The sequence below is a fragment of the Hippocampus zosterae genome, chromosome 5 (genome assembly GCF_025434085.1).
Source record: "Hippocampus zosterae strain Florida chromosome 5, ASM2543408v3, whole genome shotgun sequence".
NCBI classification, from domain to species: domain Eukaryota; kingdom Metazoa; phylum Chordata; class Actinopteri; order Syngnathiformes; family Syngnathidae; genus Hippocampus; species Hippocampus zosterae.
In genome coordinates, this window is record NC_067455.1 from 3,556,057 (window position 1) to 3,575,508 (window position 19,452).

Genomic DNA, 19,452 nt, shown 5'->3' on the forward strand with positions numbered 1-19,452 from the left:
CGTTCACTGACAGTTGGGTTTTTACCATTTGTAGAAATAAAAAAAGAAAGGAACAGAAGTAGCCCGACTAAGCTTGGCTTTTTTTAAATTAACAAGTAACACGGGCAGCTGGACGGCGACGTGCGCCCAAGAAGAAGAAAAATAAAAAGATGAGAAGTGGCGATGATGAATGGATGGAGAGCATGAAAGCGTACGCACCTTGCCTTTGGGTGCGCGCTCCCGCTCCGAGGATGGTGAAACGTTAATTAAAGTAAACGAGCTTGCCTGAACAAACCCCGCCGCCATGTCACCGCGGAATGCAGGACGAAGAAGAAGAAGAAGAGGTGGAAAAGCTGTTTTAGATCGTTCGATCGTTAGACATTTGTAACTTTTCATTTGCCGAAAAGCTAGGAATCCCCACTGTCCCTGAATCCAACATCGGACCGGCGTTAATATTTCGTATATATTAATCAACACAATGTTCTTTTCGAATGATTTAGCGAGAAAACTGGTGTTGCGTAGGTGCCGTCTGTTTAAAAAAATCTGAATTGTGTTTTGGAACTAAGGAATATATTGTAAAATGACCTAATCATTTTCACCACCCCGTTTGTCTGTTCAGATTAGAAATATATTGTAATTATTTTCAAAAATATCTTATTTCAATTAAATCTCTGTGCTTAAATTAGCTTTTTGTCCCCTGGATTTTTTTTTTTTATGTGCATGCATGTTCCGTTTATCGAAACGAGTTTTACTGCACTTTATACATGAAATATGAATTGAAGTATATGACACCATATTGGGCCTAATTATGTGTCCATTTCAATTGCTAGATCACTTTTGTTTGGTCAAAAAAAAAGAAATTCAATTAATCTAATTCGTTTATTTATTTATTTAGCGCCATCTCGCACTCTCCCTCTCGTCCTCTTTTTTTTCTCCTCCATCTCTTCTCAACGATTATCCCGCCGTCTAATTAGAAATCGATGGCGCTGTGCCGGCGGGTGTTTGCAGTGTGTTTGTGGACGCTCGCAACAATTCCCAGGACAGCATACGGAGGGAGAAAAGAGGAAAAAAGGGAAGGAAGGCGAGGAGAGGAAGAGGAAACGCTGGAAACACACGCACACACACACACACGCACACACACACACGCACACGCAATGACTTTCCCGCTCGCAGCTATAAATCTACACACTTAAAAGCAGCAGGCTGAAGTAAAAAAAAAAATGCAAGGAAGGGAAAAATGAAAGGAAAAGTGTTTTTTTTAACGAATGAGGTTTGGGAATTGTGTGCACGTTCTTTTAGGAAAACAAACAAACGAAGAAAAAAGTGTCGGGAGCGCGACGCCCTGCCGAACGCAATGCACAGGATTCATTGTGACGTCATCGAAATGGATATTGTTGAGATATTTTTAGGCATGCTTTAAAGCACGCGAGTCTACATTTTTTTGTTGTCTTGAACGTTTTCAGAATTATTTAATGGATTGCGTGCCAGTGTTTGTCGGGACTGACAGCTGATTATAACTTTTTTTTTTGTTGCTATTGCTGTAAAATAATGTCACCAAGTCTTGAGCAGGTTTCAAGGCACGAGAATCGACATTCATTATATTTTTGAGGCAAGGCAGTCTATTTAATCTTTTTTTTCAATTTTTAAAATACCAATTTGAATTATTTATTCCTATTTTTTTGTATTTTGATCGTTTCCCCATTATGGTACTCATGCGCTAACAGTGACGTCATTTAAGGCCAGAGGGTCATGTCATTCCAATCTGTATGATTTTGTCCTGTACTTATTGCTGATTGTAACGTTATATTTTTTTCTGAAATAATGTTAAATCCTTTCAAACGTGCATTTCTTTTGTTGAATAAATATTTTTTGCAGTATTGTACTGATCATTGCTAATTGTGACATCATCTGATACTTTGCTGTCCATTATTTGTATAATAACGTTAAAAACGTTTCTATTTGTGTTGAGTATTTAATTTTGGATGGATGTTTTTAAATCTATTGATAAACGTATCGGGACCATGACGCATACATGAAGTCAGTCGGATAAAATGCAATATAGTTTTGAGCACGTTTTCGCAATTTGATTTAAATCACGTTTGCACAAAAGTGACTTGGGGTCACTCTACCCACAGAAAGTGAAGGTCACAGGAAACGTGAGTATTCATTTGTTTTAGAACTTTGACTGCGGACAGAAGTATTGGAACGGCCTTCCATAGTTCGATGACAAATCAGATTCGCAGTGTGCTACGAGTCCCACCAGTGGTATGTGGGCTCCCTCTAGTGGTACGCAGAAGAATCACTGATTAAATGTGGAAACTACTTTAGAGTGGCATCAACTTTTTTTTTGTATTCAACTTTTCAAAGCAAAAGATTTTTATAGAGTCATTTAGAAGCGACCATCCATCCATCCATCCATCCATCCATCCATTTTCTGATCCGCTTGTCCTCACAAGGGTCGCCGGGCATGCTGCAGCCTATCCCTGCTGTGTTTGGACAGTAGGCGGGGCACACCCTGAACTGGTTGCCAGCCAATGACACTTGCAACCCTGTCACATTATTGTCCCCGTGGATTGCTTCCCATCCGCTGTGACATCATGAAAAAAATGTGTTGTCACCCACCCTGCAGAACTTTTCATTTTTTTTGTCATGGTTGCCTCACATTTCGTCAACCCCCTGTGATACTCAGCTAGAGCCAAAACTATCAATCGCAGCTCCGCAGGGTGTGCATACATATGTGTGTGTGTGTGTGTGTGTGTTTTCCTGTCATCCTATCTCAGCGTGGCACCACCCTTGACGTCCCACCTTTATGCTGTGTGTCTCTTTGCGTGTCGTGGACTCAGAATGCCAAGATGAGCTCCTTTCACAACTGTACGCGCACTTTTGTGTGTATGTGTGTGTGTGTGTACACGCACATCCTTGCATTTTCTGTCAGTCTGTCTCTCTCCCCTCATTAAACGTCCCTCTCGCACTGCTCCCTCCTCTGCTTCTTCTTCTTCTTCCTCCTCCTCGGCACCCGGCGCTCCCCTTGCCCGTGGCTATATGATCGTGAAAAATGTGTTTACAAAACTCGCTCTCTTGCACATCAAACTGTACGGATGAATCAAAGACTTTGCCGAGACAGGCAGAGAAGAAGAAGAAGAAGAAGTAGAAGCGGCCGGAGCAGGCCTTAGCATTTTTAAAATTCCATGTGTATTTTTTTTAACCCACCCCTGCCAAAGTGTGCGTGCGTGTGTGTGTGTGTGTGTGTTTGCGTGCGTGTGTGTGTGTGTGTTGTTGTTGTTGCGGTAATATGCTCTCCTTAAGGTTCCCGTACAAACAATGAATGTCTCCCGGTTAACAATGAGATAATACAATATTGACGTCTCAGGCGGGAAGGCAATCCGGGCCGGCAAGCAAGCTGCACAAATCGCGCTTTGCGAAACGAGCGTGGGAAGTCAGGATGTATGGCACAACGTTAGCGTGGCATCAGGTGACCTCGTGGACTCGCACGAGTGTTGTCGAGAGGAACACGAGGTTGCATCATGGGAGAGTTTGTTTGCGGGTCTGGTGCTAACAAATTTATCGTACACACGTTACAAGATTTTGGGCCAAATTTGAGGATTTTTAAATGAAAATGGATGTCAGTAAAGGATGATCCTGTGGTGTGGGATGGGAGGCCCGATTATCAGCCATTTTTAATGATTATCTTGTAGTGTGGTGTGAGTTAATGTAGATTTTGAATGGCACCCCCCATTCTGCTCAGAAAATGTCACGGGCTATTCAAAAAATGTGAGATGTATGAATTTTTTCAAATTTGTGAATTATTTTTTTTCTATGCGATCGTTGACAGGATTTGAGGGTAAGGAAATGTTCTTATTGATTGACCAAAGTCATTTTTCCGCCCATCAAAAGTTTTTGTCTACAGGGGAGGCGGATGCCCCCTTTCTGGCGGATGCCAAGGGCCACCGTCTCAGTGCGCACACTCGCCAATTCTGTTCTTTGAGGCCATGTGTGAGGTCTATCTTGTTTTAAAAGCGGGGTTTAAAATTTTCAAATGAAGTTCCGTGCGTACGGGCTTGAGCAAGTAACGAGCCACTCCGGTGATGTATCAATTGTTTGCAGTTGAAGTTGTTGGTAAATGTCCCCGACGTGGGATCAATAGTCTTATCATCTCTGATCAATTGACTGAATGTCGCCGCTTTACTGCCCGTTGCCGCCTCGATAGACTTGAATGGAGAAAAAGATTGTAAGTGCCATAAAACAACATGACTACAAGGCAAAAATCCATCCCATCCAAACTACTTTATCTTGTATTTATTCATACCTCCAAAGTCAAACCAACTACGAAAGTAGCGTTTATTCCTACGCTGGAAAAAAAGTTTTCAGTTAAATCTACCTCATTTTATTTCACGAAACGGAATCGTCTGGATCCAGATGCTTTTCGTAAGTCGACTATATAAGGCTCCATTGTGCACGTGTTGCCTTGTCAGACAAAGAAACTCGACAGCGAGTGACAACATGTTGCTTTTACGCAGCCATAATGGATAGAAACCACACCCCCCGACCCCAAAAAAAAGGACAGAGTCCGTCAAAGAAAAGAGGAAGGGTGGGGAAGAGGAGTGGTCAGGAGGAGGAAAGTGAGACGGACATGCACAGGGAGCGATTATAGCAGCTTTTATGTATGAGCTATTGATTGAGTCAGTGGTGACTTCATGAGTGGTTAATTCGGGAAGTGAGAGCGATCGAGGGAGTAACTCAGCGACTACAGAGGCCGTGTGTGTGTCTGTGTGTGTGAGTAACAGTCCTTTAGGTCTCGACTAGGCCAGAACTGGTTACTCATCCGTAACTTACTCATCCTCTAACTAACAAATGCCGTCGCTCCAATGCTTCCTGGATCCATCATCCATGTGAAAAAGTAAAAAAATATATATACAGTATATACACACACACACACACACACACACACACACACACAATTCACATAACTTGTAAAGGTCTTTGAAAAACAAACAAATAACTATTTCTCAGGGTGGCTCTTCAAAGAGCAGCAAGGGGATTTGTCATTTATAATTTTGGTCCAGTACCAAATTTCGACACTAGTTGAAGTAGAGAGCAAAAAGTGTGTGAATTCCTGGCGAAAAATTCTCAACATGGACCCATTCTGGGGACCTTTGGGGAAAAGCACAGGGTATCCTTTTTGGACACTTTGGAGTTGATTTAGAGGGTGTCAAAATGAGGACCGGCCAAAATGTCCTCACTTCGTCAAAATGTCCTCACTCTGTTGGTTAAAAACTCATGCCGGTCCTCACAATGTCGTGAGTACAAGAACACACACACACACACACGTCTCCTTCCAATAAACACTTCATATTTGCCATTGGAAGGGGAAAAATACTAATCAACATAGTTATCTGTTGTTATCCATTCATAACCTGAATGTAAAGCCTCCATTTGTCACTGGGCTGTCCTTCCACTGAAAGAAATAAATGCCCCCCCCCCCACTCCCCAGTGTGTGTACAATAACTCAAGTCATCTCACTTCAGTCTATAACTTGACGCCGCCCCCTAAAAGTTGCAATAATCCCACAAGTCTTTGGATGAGCCATCAACATGACACCCCCCCACCCCCCTCCCCCCAAAAAACACCACCACCCTCAAAGTCATACCTCTCTTTTCTGATATAAAAAAATAAAAATAAAAGTGACTTTCTACATCATTACGCATCTCAGACGACTTCATAACAGATTCTGTATTACCGTTAGTGGCTGGATGCAGTCAGGGGTGTCCAAACCCGGGTCCTCGAGGGCCACTATCATGCACGTTTCAGATCTTTGCCTCCTCCAACACACCCGGTTCCATCGGCTCGTAAGCGAGCTCTGCAGAAGCCTGATAACGATCCCGATCATTTGAATCTGGTGTGTTAGAGGAGGGCAACATCGAAAACGTGCATCGCGGCCATCGAGGACCGTATTTGGACAGCCCCACTGTAAGTGGATGAAGTTCTTGTTAGGCTCTTTTTTTGGGGGGGGGGGGTGACACCGCCTTCTATTGAACCTGAATAAGCTGTCGCGCACACACACACACACACACGCACGCACGCACACAATTTTCTATAGGCGTGAAGCTGAGCCCACAGGACACTCATCTGTTCCGAGGATACAACAGATGGTCGCCTTGTTGTCACGGCATCGCCTTGTCAGAAACACATCAGCATTTTAAGGTGGGATTTGGTTGGAGTGACACTTTTCCAGTGTTATTTATTATTATTATTATTATTATTATTATTGTTATTTTTAATCCTCCGTGTTGTTCCAGGAGAGCCGTCACGGCAGGTATTGAATATCCTCAGAACCAAATCAGCAGCATGTCTGGTGAACTGGAAATTAATGACGCAAGCACGCGGAATGGAATTCTCAACTGTTTAAAGATCTTTGCATGTTGGATGCAGATGGTGGTTTAGTCAGGGTCGTTAGCGGAAGTTACAGAAAATCTTCACTGCGTGTGTGTTTTTTTTTTTTGCTGTGCGCAATGGCTAGTCAAAGGCTCAAGCTAACTAACCAAGTTATTGGTATTCATACAAGGTGCACGTACAGTAGATTTATTTTCAGCGGCCATGTTGTACAAAGTAAAATGGTACAGCCAGATCCTATTTTTGTCCCTTTGGGAGTTCGCTATTGTCACATTCTTCACTGTAGTGTCTGTGACCCCGAATGCGTGTCGGTTTAAAAAGTGGGTCTGGCCTGTTGAGTGGCGTGGTGGTCAGTGAATGGGAATGTAGAGCTGGCCGGCTGTTAGCTAGCTAGAGCGTTAGCGGCTGTGCGTGTTGAGCGACGATGTCAGTTGAGGCCGTCGGCAGATCGGCTAAGAAGATGCTTATGTTTACTGTCTTTGCGTTTCCTTTCTTTGGTTACCATGAACCAGCAGCCGCGTCTGTTTTCTTTCCATGCTAGCCACCTGTGAAGGTTTGTTTGAACGAGTTTTAAATCTATTTAAAGCGAGAATGCCAAGCAGTTTGTTTTCCTGCTAGCCGCCCCCCCCCCAAAAAAAAAAACAAGCACTTGAATGCGCATGCGTGCGCGCGCCAAGGTCAGCTCGCCGCCTCACTCCCGCGCACGTTTTTTGATCTCTCATCCGTGAGATCAAAGGCGCTCTCGGGCTATTAGTCCGCGCGAGCCATTGATCCCTCATTGATCGGAGCGAGACGCCGCCGCTGCCGCCGCTGTGCACGCGCGCGTCAGCCCCCCCAAGCCTGAGCATGCTGTGATGGTGATAGCTAGGCCAAACTCAACTCCAGCGCAGTTCCCCCCCCCCCCACCACTCTTTTTTCCCTTTTTTTTTTTTTTTTTTAGCCGCGGGACATGAAACAATGAGGCCCGAGCTGGTTTTAATAAAGCCCGCTTTCCCGCCTTTCAACTCCGGCGCAAGGCGGACGAGCCCCGGCAACGGAGAGCGATCGATAATTAATGACGATGAATAATTTAACCCTATCGATTGATACTTTCTTCTTCATCCTCTTACTACTCCAGTCTTTTCCTTATTTATTTATTTTTTTGCGCCCCCCCCCACCCCCCTCAATTCCATACCATGTGTAATACTAATACATCGCGCTCTCTCCAGCCACTCACCTGCTCTTCCAAACTTGTGGCGAGTTCTTCTCCTTTCAGGGAAAAGTTTGGAACTTAATTTTCTCGTGAGTAACAGACACCCCCTCGCCTTGGACGTTTATTGTAAATGATGTGATGTTTCGTATGCTAAATTGTACTGGAACCCAATATTGAGTCAAAGCGGTAACCGTTCACAGCTAAAATTAAATACATTCGTCCTGCAGGAGAGGGTTCCGCCCACAAACACACACCCTCCTCACCTCTTTTTATCGTATGCCATCGATAACAATTATCTAAAACATAATTCAAAGCTTCACCAGTTAAAGGCGAAATGTTGCCCCCCCCAGAAAAGGCTTTTCATAAAGTGTAATTTTATTGGAGAAAAAAAAATGTCTCCTTTTGATCAGCGCACTCACCTTGGATGTTGATCTTCTGTCAGTAATACCAATTAGCATCCAAAATATTATGTTTAATATGCTTAGCCACGCTGAAACCAAAATTTTGGGGAAAAAAATACAGGCAAATTTCCTCATGAGTAGCCCACCTACCCTCACCTTAGTGTGGGGGTGTCAAATTCATTTTTGTCACGGGCAACATAGTAGGTACGGTTTCACTTGGAGGGCCGTTATGAATTTTGGGAAACCATATAAATGTTCAATCACCTCCACATGTTACATACGCAGCCCACAACAAATTGATGGCTAACTGGTTTTAAAATCAGAAGTCAAGAATAATGATTTGAAAAATTCTTTGAGGCTTACATATGACAATTTGAAAATTTGTTTCAGATTTTAGCAAACATCATGGAACTTGACATGCTTGATTCGCTTTCGTGGGCCACATAAAATGACGTGGCGGGCCACATCTGGCCCCCGAGCCTTGACTTTGACACCTGTGCCTGAGTGTTTTATTGAATGTCACGGATAACAATTAGCATCGCTATGTTAAAAAATGTGCCATAGCCCAAATCTTCACGAGTTCAAGCTAGCTTAGCCAGCCGTATTTATTAGCCAGAGTTTAGCCATCGACGGCTAAAAGTAGTCCCCCAGAAAAGCTTTTTAAAAAAACTCTCATTGTGAAAAGCAAACTTCCTCGTGATCTTGAACTTACTCGGACGCCCGGTGACACCTCAACGGAACACCAATGCATCTAACATCAATGTTTAAGAGCTTTTCACAGTTTACTTGATTTTCTTGTTCTTTGCCACGGGGTCAAGGTCAACAAGAGTCCCCGGCACAAATTTGGAAGTGCTTGTACACTTAAAATGTCCTCCTCCGAAGATAATGACAATTTTACTGAGAAATAATTTGCGCCCAGTTTAAAATCTCTCCACATGCCAATTTTGGTGAAAGGACAGGTTCGTCTTCCTCCTTCCTCCCCCCTCGTCTCCACTTCTGGTCTAACAAACTCACATCGCACAGTCCCTGTGTTGTTGCAGCCCGAGGCGCAGCAGTGTGTCAGAGCTAACCAGGGAGAGGAGACGCAACGAGAGGAGAGCGGGAACACTGGAGAGAGAGGAAAGAAAAAAAGAAGACGGGGCGGAGGGTCGCTCGGCCCTTTTTCAGCGGGCAACCCCCCCAAAAAAAGATGAGACGCATGCACAGAGTTTGTTTCATGTGCTGCAAAGAGAAAACTCCTTTCTATCTTTTTATATCGTGACCCGTTACTCTTGCCTCCTTCTTTCGACAGCACGGGAGACGCGTAATGTAGCCTCAGCCGGTAGCCCCCTCCCCCCGATTGTAGCACCGTCACTTCAAACTACTGGCCCCACTAACCTTGCTTCCACTGGGCCCACTTGTTAAAGTCAACATCAGTCAGACCTGTTTGGGAGGAGGGAAGTCGTCTCCCAACGCACATGACGTCAACTGGCACAAATAACATATTGACAGATTGTCTCAGAACAGTGGGTGGCTTGCGAATAGCAATTAAAACAAAAAAAAAGCCATGTTCCCACTTTGACCCAGAGTTATACAAGTTTTAGAGGTTTATTCATTCATTCATTCATCTTCTGAGCCGCTTGATCCTCACTAGGGTCGCGGGGGGGTGCTGGAGCCTATCCCAGCCGTCTTCGGGCAGTAGGCGGGGGACACCCCAAATCGGTTGCCAGCCAATTGCAGGGCACACAGAAACGAACAACCATTCGCACTCACACTCACACCTAGGGACAATTTAGAGTGTCCAATCAGCACGCATTTCTTTGGAATGTGGGAGGAAACCGGAGCACCCGGAGAAAACCCACGCAGGCCCGGGGAGAACATGCAAACTCCACACAGGGAGGCCGGAGCTGGAATCGAACCCGGTACCTCTGCACTGTGAAGCCGATGTGCTAACCACTGGACTACCGGGCCGCCAGTTTTAGAGGTTTAATTTGAGTTAATTTTTGACTTTTGAATTGACCGCAGTGAGTAGCCACAGGCCGGTTTTGGAAGGCCGATCTACCTCTCGTATATTGATATCGCTTTTCGTACCTTGCCCGTGGCTCGCCAGCTGACATCGGAATTTGAGAAGCGCTATTGGCTCTCACACACAGCAGAGTATGATTTATGTTGTCCGTTCTCAAAACAGGATCTGTTCCGAACGAGGCCGCTGATGAAAACTCTCAAATTAGAGAGCGAGAGTTCACACAAAGTCGGGGAGAAAAGTCAAGTAGGAGGGCTGCAGCCTTGTACATTTCTGCTCGAGTCGCTTCAAACGTTTCCAACAGCGTCAAATGCAGCAAACCTTATTTTTGCCGCATAAATGTCTGTGGTTGTACTCTCGTGCGCTGCTTTTGGCCCACGGTGCCGCAGGTTCCCCAGTTAAGTGCATTGTCAACGTGTGATCCATCATCAGGGGGTTGGGAAAGGCCCCTTTTGTTTGGAGTATGGCGTCCTCTGCGCCCCCCCCCTCCCACCCCCCAATATAGCGCGTTGTTGCTTTTGTGCTCTTTCATCAGCCCGCCAATGTCTTTTTTTAGCAAAACAAAGTGCTCTCTGGCCGTATCGATTCAGTCACTATCGATGGGCTCTACGTCTTTATTTGTGTCGGCTACCTGAATACCTGCGTGTTTGTACCGCGCTGTATAACTTCCAAACGCTGTGTGTGTAACGACGAGTGCATGGAGGCGCCAGCGTGCACGAGCAGCACTATTCTCTGGGCTGCTAGTTATAATGTTTCTGGGGGTGATGGGGGGGGACTTGAAAGCCCTGCGCTGCCCAAATCAAAACTAACAAGGAAATGATGGAGGCGCCTTTATCTCCTCTCTGGCCCTGGGCGGGGAGCTGAAGGGTTAGGGGTGGGCGGAGGAGGAGGTGAGCGATGGAGGAGGGGGGGGGTCGTCTTGCTTCCTCTTTGATTTGTAAAAAATGCATTACCTCCGAAATCAAACAGAAAATTACTGCACCGAGGTGAAGCACACCGAGGGGGGTGGTGTGAGAATTGGGGGTGGGAGGGGCGTGGCTCGGAGAGAGGCTGATGAGACACAAAATAGGTGGCGGCGACAAGGAAAAAGAAGGTTGCACCTGGATGGCGACGCGCAGAGGGCGTCCTCCATAGAGGAGAAACACGAAAAGCGTGACGCCGCAGTGATGACCCGCGGCACGTGGGGAGGGTCAAACGTACATGTTCCGACCTCAGACGCACAGAAGATCGTATTTTCGTTCGAGGCGGTGGCCTTCGGTTGCACGCTCGGGTTGGAGAGCGGTATTTGAACTGAGGGCCATAATTTTCACGGAGCAGAGCAAAAGGCTACAGTTTTGCAGTTTTGCAGACGCCATGTGAAAAAAGAAGAAAAATATCTGCAGGGCTGTCCAGACTTCTTCTTGTTGTTGTCTTGGAAAAAAATGTGGGGGCACTTTGCTCAGAATTAGTTACATCCAATTTTCCCGGATGAACACCTGAATTATCACTGAAGTATTGATACCAATTATAAAATGACACTTCTATCTGTCTATCTATGTCTATCGCTTGGTGGCTACTGCATTTCTTTCTCTAGAAGCTAGATAGCTAGGTAGCTAGCTAGATATCTAGCTATATAGCTAGATATCCAGCTAGCTAGATTGCTAGATATCCAGCTAGCTAGGTAGCTAGCTAGATCGCTAGATATCCAGCTAGCTTGGTAGCTAGCTAGATCGCTAGATATCCAGCTGGCTAGGTAGCTAGCTAGATCGCTAGATATCCAGCTAGCTAGGTAGCTAGCTAGATCGCTAGATATCCAGCTAGCTAGGTAGCTAGCTAGATATCCAGCTAGCTAGGTAGCTAGCTAGCTAGCTAGATAGCTAGATATGCAGCTAGCTAGCCACTGTATGTATCTATCTGGCTAACATGAAAACCCAGATCACGCATTATTGCTGTGATGGCGGTGGACTCCATGCTACACAAATAATAATCAGTTCTCCATTTCAAATTTAAATATCTAAATACCAAAATGTTGACTTCATTACAAAAAGTGACAAAAGTGTCAGGGTATTCATTCGTCTTTACAAATATAAACATGACCTTAAGTCACAAAATTCTTGGTGTGCTCTGGTTTGAGTCACTGAACTAATATTTTGTTCCAAAAGTATCGTTAGATCACCATGAACAAGTCTGCCGCACAGTTTAGAGATTCTGTGTTCAAATTGGTTCAAGCCGTCTTCCTGTGTGAAGTTTGCTTGACCTACCCGTGTTTTCTCAGGGTAACCTGGCCCCCCACAAATGTATTATATGTTTGTTGAAGACTCTAAATTATCCATCGATTTTTGTTTTGTCTACATGTGCTCTGAAATTGATGGATGGTGGTGATGCTTACCATTTTTGAGAAACATCCTGGAGTTGTTTTTTTTTTTTTTTTTAGAATATGCCACGAGCCTCTAAAAAACGGCTATAGACCTGCCAATAGCCCCCCAGCCTGGACTTTGAACATGCGTTGTGTACAGGGTGACTCATTGTGTGACAGTGCAATGGGAGAGGGAGCAAAAATAAAGAATGATAAGATGAGTAGTTGAAAAGAACCAAGAAGACCAGAGATGTTAAGACAGAAAGGAGCGGCGTGAAAACACCACACATAAAGTGAGCGAGAGAGTTGCTACCATCCAAAGGCCACGAGCCGGTCGAGAGAGGGAGTCTTTCTCGAAAAAGAAAGAGAGAGAGAGAGAGAGTGCCTGGAGTTAGCAATAATAATTTATACAAACACACCTTAATAATTCAAGTTCTATTTCAATGCTGGAGGGAAAAATCCCAAATTCACAGAGCATAATTAAATAGAGGCAGAAGAAGAAGCGCAGCAATGCAGAGGGCAGCATTAAAGATGGCAAAGAAGCAGCAGAGCAGTCGAAGCGGCGGCGGCGAACGGGAGAGGGCATTTCTTCGTCTTCATGTGATCTTTTGTAAAGCAACGCCGATGAAAAGTCGCCGTGTGTCGACCGCACCGCCAGCCCAAATCCTCTCCTGCTCGCAACATCATTAGCGTTCTGATTAGCATTTCACTGATTTACATGACGCTAACACCCCCTACCTCGTTTAGACCTGCTGGCATGTTAATTTTTTTTTTTTTTTAAGATGCAATGCAACTAATTGGAATGCAATAGTTACTTTTGTGTCTGCTCTCAATGGAATTTTCTTGAAACAAAAATAAATGCCCTGTTCTCAGAAGAGAACGCCCATTTTAGGGCTGCTTGAAAACGTATGAACAATTAACCCTATTTGCTTGAAAGGATTACACGTTAAAACTTTGAATACATCCATCCATCCAGTTTCTGATCTGCCTCATCCGATCTGCTGGATTTCTAACTAAATTAAATGCGGGATTTAGTTAACACTTGAAAAAAAACATTTTTGGGTCACTATGTAGATATAGTTGAGTCGTAAATGATGACGTTAAAGTATTTGCTTGCAATTTTCTTCCAGTGTTTCAAGTTACTTTGCATTTCTTCCCCCCGCCATGTTTTTCTGGGTTCAACAAAATAAAACTTCTCCCGCACTCCAAAAATTCCTCTCGGCATATCGAACATGACACAGTGAATGTAATACATGTCGAATAAACAAAACGCTTCACACTTGTTGCGTATAACGCGGCCCTACTTGACGCAAGAATACTGGAAAATTCCGCCTGATTAAATCGAATGAAACTTTAAGGTGCTCTTCAAGTGAACCGCTGCTGCTTATGGATGCGGGGGTGAATATCCAACGTGTTGCATCACGCTCGGCCTCAGGTGGATGCGCGGGATCGCATCCATCAATCGCTCCGACGCTATACGAAACATAACCTTGCCGCGTTACGCATCAATACCAACCATGTTTCGGAATCGGCATCGCGTGGCGTGTTTGTGTTCAATCCCCTCGGCGACCTCCAAATAAAATGCGCTCGTAGTTCACAGCTTGCGGACTGATGAATATTTTTCATGTTTGTTTGTCAGGTGTTGCAGAGGCATGGACTGTAACTGCGTCAGTGATCTGCTGCTGCCCCCGGTGCCCGCACTTTGGACGCCAGGTTGGTAACTCCTAACGCTTATCTTTCCCCCTTGAAATTAAGAGAAAAACAATTGATCTGTTCCAGCCCCCCACCCATCCCCCGCAAAAAAAAATGTTTGTCAGAAGGGAACAAAGTTTTTAGCATCTCACGTCTTTCAGGTCAGTCGGGTATGTGCTAAATGTGCTACTGAGTCACTGTCAACTACCGTATTGACCCGAATATTAGACCTTGTTTTTTTGCATTGAAATAAGGGGTCGTCTTATATTCGGGGTCTAGACGTTATACCCATTCACGACGCTAGATGGCGCCAAATATCTTTGAAGCGAATGCTGAAGTTGGCTCCCCAGGCAAAAGTGAACCCCTGTCACGAAGAATAGAAATAAAAATAGCGTTAGCACGAAGAAGAAAAATAAAAAAATAGCGATAAGAAAGAAAAGAGATGAAAATAGTAGAAGAGATAACAGAAAATGGAGAATTGTAGCGACAATCCGGAGTGAAGTGGGCCAGGTTAACAGGCAGCCGAGGAGAAGTGATGATGTCATTTACATGTCAAAATGTATTGACCCGAATATTAGACCTTGTTTTTTGCATTGAAATAAGACTGAAAAAGTGGGGGTCGTCTTATATTCGGGGTCTAGACGTTATACCCATTCACGACGCTAGATGGCGCCAGGTATCTTTGAAGCGAATGCTGAAGTGGGCACCCCAGGCCAAAGTGAACCCCTGTCACGAAGAATAAAAATAAAAATAGCGGTACCACGAAGAAGAAAAATAAAAAAATTGCGATAGGAAAGAAAAGAGAAGAAAGTAGAAGAGTTAACAGCAAATGGAGAATCGTAGCGACACTCCGGAGAGAAGTGGGCCAGGTTAACCGGCAGCTGTGGAGAAGTGGTGATGTCATTTACATTTCAAAAAATCAGAAGCCATTCATTTACGAAGGTGATTGCACTTCAGTTTACATACGTTCAGATATTAAGATTTGACTGAGGCAAAATAACATGCTTTTCTCTCTCAAATATATTGTTCTAATCATTTGTTTCAGATGTACTGTAATTATTTTCTGTATAAAAATTAATTTGGTGTTTCAAAAAGTCTTTTTTTTCAAACTTGAGTCTTGAAAAAGAGGGGGTCATCTTATAAGAAGGGCCGTCTTATATATCGGGCCGATACGGTAGCTTGCCGTTTAACCCTCGTAGTCCATCGTTTGCGATAAATGCAAAATTATGTCTTTGAATCAAAGGCAAAGGCATTCGGAAGAACACGAGAGAGCTGAAACGTATGGGGGGGGTTCTAAAATGGCCGAAATTTCATGACGTCACCGGCTGATAATTCTCAGGCATTGCAGCAATAATAAAAAAGCTTTTGATTCCGTAATCTTCACAATTTACATATTTTGCACCATAGAGACCCATTATAATTCATATTTTTGAATGCATCGTAAACCTAATGTGTAAACATGCATTTCACATGATTTTTACGTCAATCGCTTTGTTTTTGCTTGGACAGAGATGCATGCCACATTGTACATCATTTCCAAAATTGTAAAACGCGTAACTTAGGGTTTTTTTGTTTCCAAGGACCTAAAGTTTAAAGAACAATGACGTGAATGAGGTGACACCAGTTACTCGGTGTTAAAAATACAATATTTCATTTCAACTTCTGTATTTGCTTCCCGGGTCTGGGTGGGGTGTGATGCATTGCATAGCCTGGGCGGAGGTCTGCCCCCTCTGGTCACGCTTTGTGTTGACTTTGAATGCGCGGCGAGTACAAACACTTGACTCCGTGTGTGTGTGTGTGTGTGTGTGATGTGCAAACAGGTACCTTTTAAGGCCGCTGTGTGCGTTGTGCGCGCACCGCAGCATCAATCAACTCTTTCCCAGATAGTTGTCATCACGCACCCGAGCAATCTGTGCAGCCGAGAGGGCCCGAACGTAGCTCAGGGCACGCGTTGTTCTATTAAACACCTCATCCCTCACCTTCATCGCTCATCCAGACGCCGACCTCTTCGTCCCCGGCGGCCATGGACGGAATTAATGGCAGGCCTCTCTCAAATCTTCCACCTTCTCCCCCTCTCCTCTGCGCAGGGTTCGCCTTCCCGGACTGGGCCTACAAGCCGGAGTCGAGCCCGGGATCGCGGCAGATCCAGCTGTGGCACTTCATCCTGGAGCTGCTGCAGAAGGAGGAGTACCAGGGGGTGATCGCGTGGCAGGGCGACTATGGCGAGTTTGTCATCAAGGACCCCGACGAGGTGGCCCGACTGTGGGGGATCAGGAAGTGCAAACCGCACATGAACTACGACAAACTGAGCAGAGCACTCAGGTAGCGGACGAGATGCGTCGCGGTCACAACTGCCTCATGCCCCGGGCAAACAAGCACAGGGCTGCTCAATTTCTGGTTGGAAGATCATGACTAACAATTTTTAGACGCAAGCACCGACTACGATATTCATTCATTCATTCATCTTCCGAGCCGCTTGATCCTCACTAGGGTCGCGGGGGGTGCGGTGGCCTATCCCAGCTGTCTTCGGGCAGTAGGCGGGGGACACCCTGAATCGGTTGCCAGCCAATCGCAGGGCACACAGAAACGAACAACCATTCGCACTCACACTCACACCTAGGGACAATTTAGAGTGTTCAATCAGCCTGCCACTCATGTTTTTGGAATGTGGGAGGAAACCGGAGCACCCGGAGAAAACCCACGCAGGCCCGGGGAGAACATGCAAACTCCACACAGGGAGGCCAGAGCAGGAATCTAACCCGGTACCTCTGTACTGTGAAGCCGACGTGCTAACCACTGGACTACCGGGCCGCCCCCGACTACGATATGTTGGGGTAAAATTCATGTAGAAAATGCTTCAAAAGTACGCTTCGAATAAGTTCGGTTCATTCATTTTGGATAAAGCGCACGAGACGGGTAAAACTGGGTGGTCGTACCATTTGGCAAATTTTAATCTCTTCTGGGACGTTCACAGAACCTTCAAATATCGAATATTCTCGCGTCGAGTCTGAAATCGACTTTATGTTTAGAAAAGACGTGTCGAAGTTTGTAACCTCTGCCCGCGGGAACATCAATATTCCTCCATTGCAGCTTTTTTAATCGGCGGCCATCTTAATACAAACTTGACAGAGGAGCGAGCCGGCAAACAAAGTCAATAAGGATTTTCAAACTAGTTTCATTGAAACAGGTCTCGAGCCAATGCAGTGCTTATCACAAATGACTGTGCGCTCCCCCCCTCCCCTTTCCCTTCCTCCCGCTTTTCCTCGCTTTCTTCTTAATGGAGGTTGTCGCGGGGAGTCTAATTGTTATGAATTGGCTGGGGCCACAATTAGCCTTCTTGATTAGCCTCACTTAATTGCTCAATTAAGGGCCGCCACTGCGCCATTGGCCACGCCGAAGCAAAACCCAAGACGGCGTGTTTGGGATGCTGATACATACATACGTGCCGCTCCAAGTGGGTTGATGTCGGGCATAATGAGGCGTTGAAACATTCGGCTCACTTTATGGGTACTTTCGAACAAAGGACGGCCCGCGTTCCTCAAAATGAATAAGGAAATTTGTGTTTTTTGGGGTTTTCACACCTAACCCCCCCTGCCCGAGTGTTCCATTCTTCCACCTGAGCCAGGTGGCATGAGCACACACCTCAGTGGTGGCACAGGAAGCTGACATGCCCGCTGGGGTCGTTAACGTGGAAATCCCCCATTTGGGCACACACACACACACACACTATGTCTCCACCCTCTCTAATTGACATGATGTCACTCGTCGGTGATCATTTAAAAATGTGCCCATTTTCACGTCAAATCGAACGTGTGACTTTTTCCTGACGAGTTACTTTTACTACGCATGCAGCGTGTTTACTTCTACTTAGAAGGTGAAGCTCGTATTTTGACGACGACACCTGATTTCAAGCGCCACAGTGCTCTCACTTCAGAAAGTCAACAAATACGTGGACATTACGATTTAGAAAGAAAGGGAAACTGGTATTTACAGCTCGAGCATAGGCATCGTGGGAGTCATCGTGTTATTTATCGTGATAGGATTCACCGGGAAAATAAATAACGGACTAACTAAATGAAAAGCTCAAAGAGCCTTGTCCCAACATGAAGAGGAAGTCAGCCATGATACCGATGATACATTGCGAGTCTCTGACGTGAAGTGGAAATTTTACACGTTGCCATCTCGCCGGCTAATGGCGGAATCAAACTAAATAAAGGCTCATGCGGTATTGAACGAAGGCATCCGGACACAAATGGATTAGAGGAGGGAGGAGACGTCTTAAAAGAAGTGGGAAATGAGTCCAGCTCACACCCCGCAGCACGGTTTACCGATTCATTTCCGTAAAAATCCACCAAACCTTGACGCCGGCGTTGTTAAGCCCCCCCACCCCTTCATCCGCCTCATTCGATTATCTCTGCTGTGTTGCAGGTACTACTACAACAAGCGCATTTTGCACAAAACCAAAGGGAAGCGCTTCACTTACAAGTTCAACTTCAGCAAAGTGGTGCTGGTCAACTACCCCATCCTGGACATGGCCAACTCGCCCTTTTTTCTGGCCCAGAACCACTTCAACGGAGGCTCCGGCGCACCCGACTGCACGCCGGAGGTACTCCAACATTTCACACTGGAGGGCGTTTCAACGCAGCTCATCAAATGTCATTTGCATGCTGTGTAGGTAGCATGAAACATAGCCCGGGAAGGATCGGCAAAAGGAGACATGCTGTTTGTTTGTTTGTTTGTTTTAATCAAGAAATTGATTAGATTCCAAAAAAAAATCTATTGCCGGCATGTGGTTTCGCCGTTGCGGCTAGCAGGTACCTGCTGAGTCTTTCCTGGATCTATGAAAATCTGTCCAAAAATAATAAGAATCCAGCCTTGACCCAAAAGCTGCCACGCATTTTGATGATGAAAACACGACGGGGAAGAAAATCACCTCATGACATGGTTAACATTGGTTGAAGTTTGGAATTGATTACACTCATCGGTGTCCTAATAGGAAATTCTGCAACTATTTTGCAATCTGTTCCAGCTAACCCAAAACTGTATTAGGGATGTAACGATATCCAAAGATCTAAAGCAGGGGTGCCCAAACTTTTTGGATCGAAGATCTACTTTTTGATCAACTAACCTCACGGGATCTACCCTTACCGGCGCGCGCACACACACACATACAAAATTTAAGATTTACCTGCTTTATTTTATTTTTTTAATATTTTTTTTTGTGAAAATGAGACTGATTAGTGTGCAGTGTATATTAACACAAAAAATATATTACTAACATGTACAAAGACACACAAATGGTTGTTTGTTTTGTTTTTTTTCTCGACACTCCTCGGATCTACTTGGGACCTGTCTTAGATCTACCGGTAGATCAGGATCGACCTAATGGGCACCCCTGATCTAAAGTGTACTGTGGGGAAATATGTGACATAAAAAAAAATCCCATGACACTGTATAAAAT

General features: G+C 45.0%; 1 protein-coding gene across 2 annotated transcripts in view; it reads left to right on the forward strand.

The window, feature by feature from the left end:
- erfl1 (Ets2 repressor factor like 1) overlaps positions 1-19,452 on the forward strand; it is a 43,278-nt gene that overhangs the window by 17,328 nt on the left and 6,498 nt on the right. Inside the window, exons 3-5 of one of the 2 annotated variants that reach the window (XM_052065209.1) lie at positions 13,939-14,012; positions 16,079-16,313; positions 18,420-18,597. In XM_052065209.1, coding sequence (XP_051921169.1) covers positions 13,952-14,012; positions 16,079-16,313; positions 18,420-18,597 — 474 coding nt within the window. In that variant the 5' untranslated portion in view covers positions 13,939-13,951. Of the gene's footprint in view, positions 1-13,938; positions 14,013-15,996; positions 16,314-18,419; positions 18,598-19,452 lie in introns of those variants that run through there. The other variant, XM_052065208.1, reaches the window with a different exon arrangement.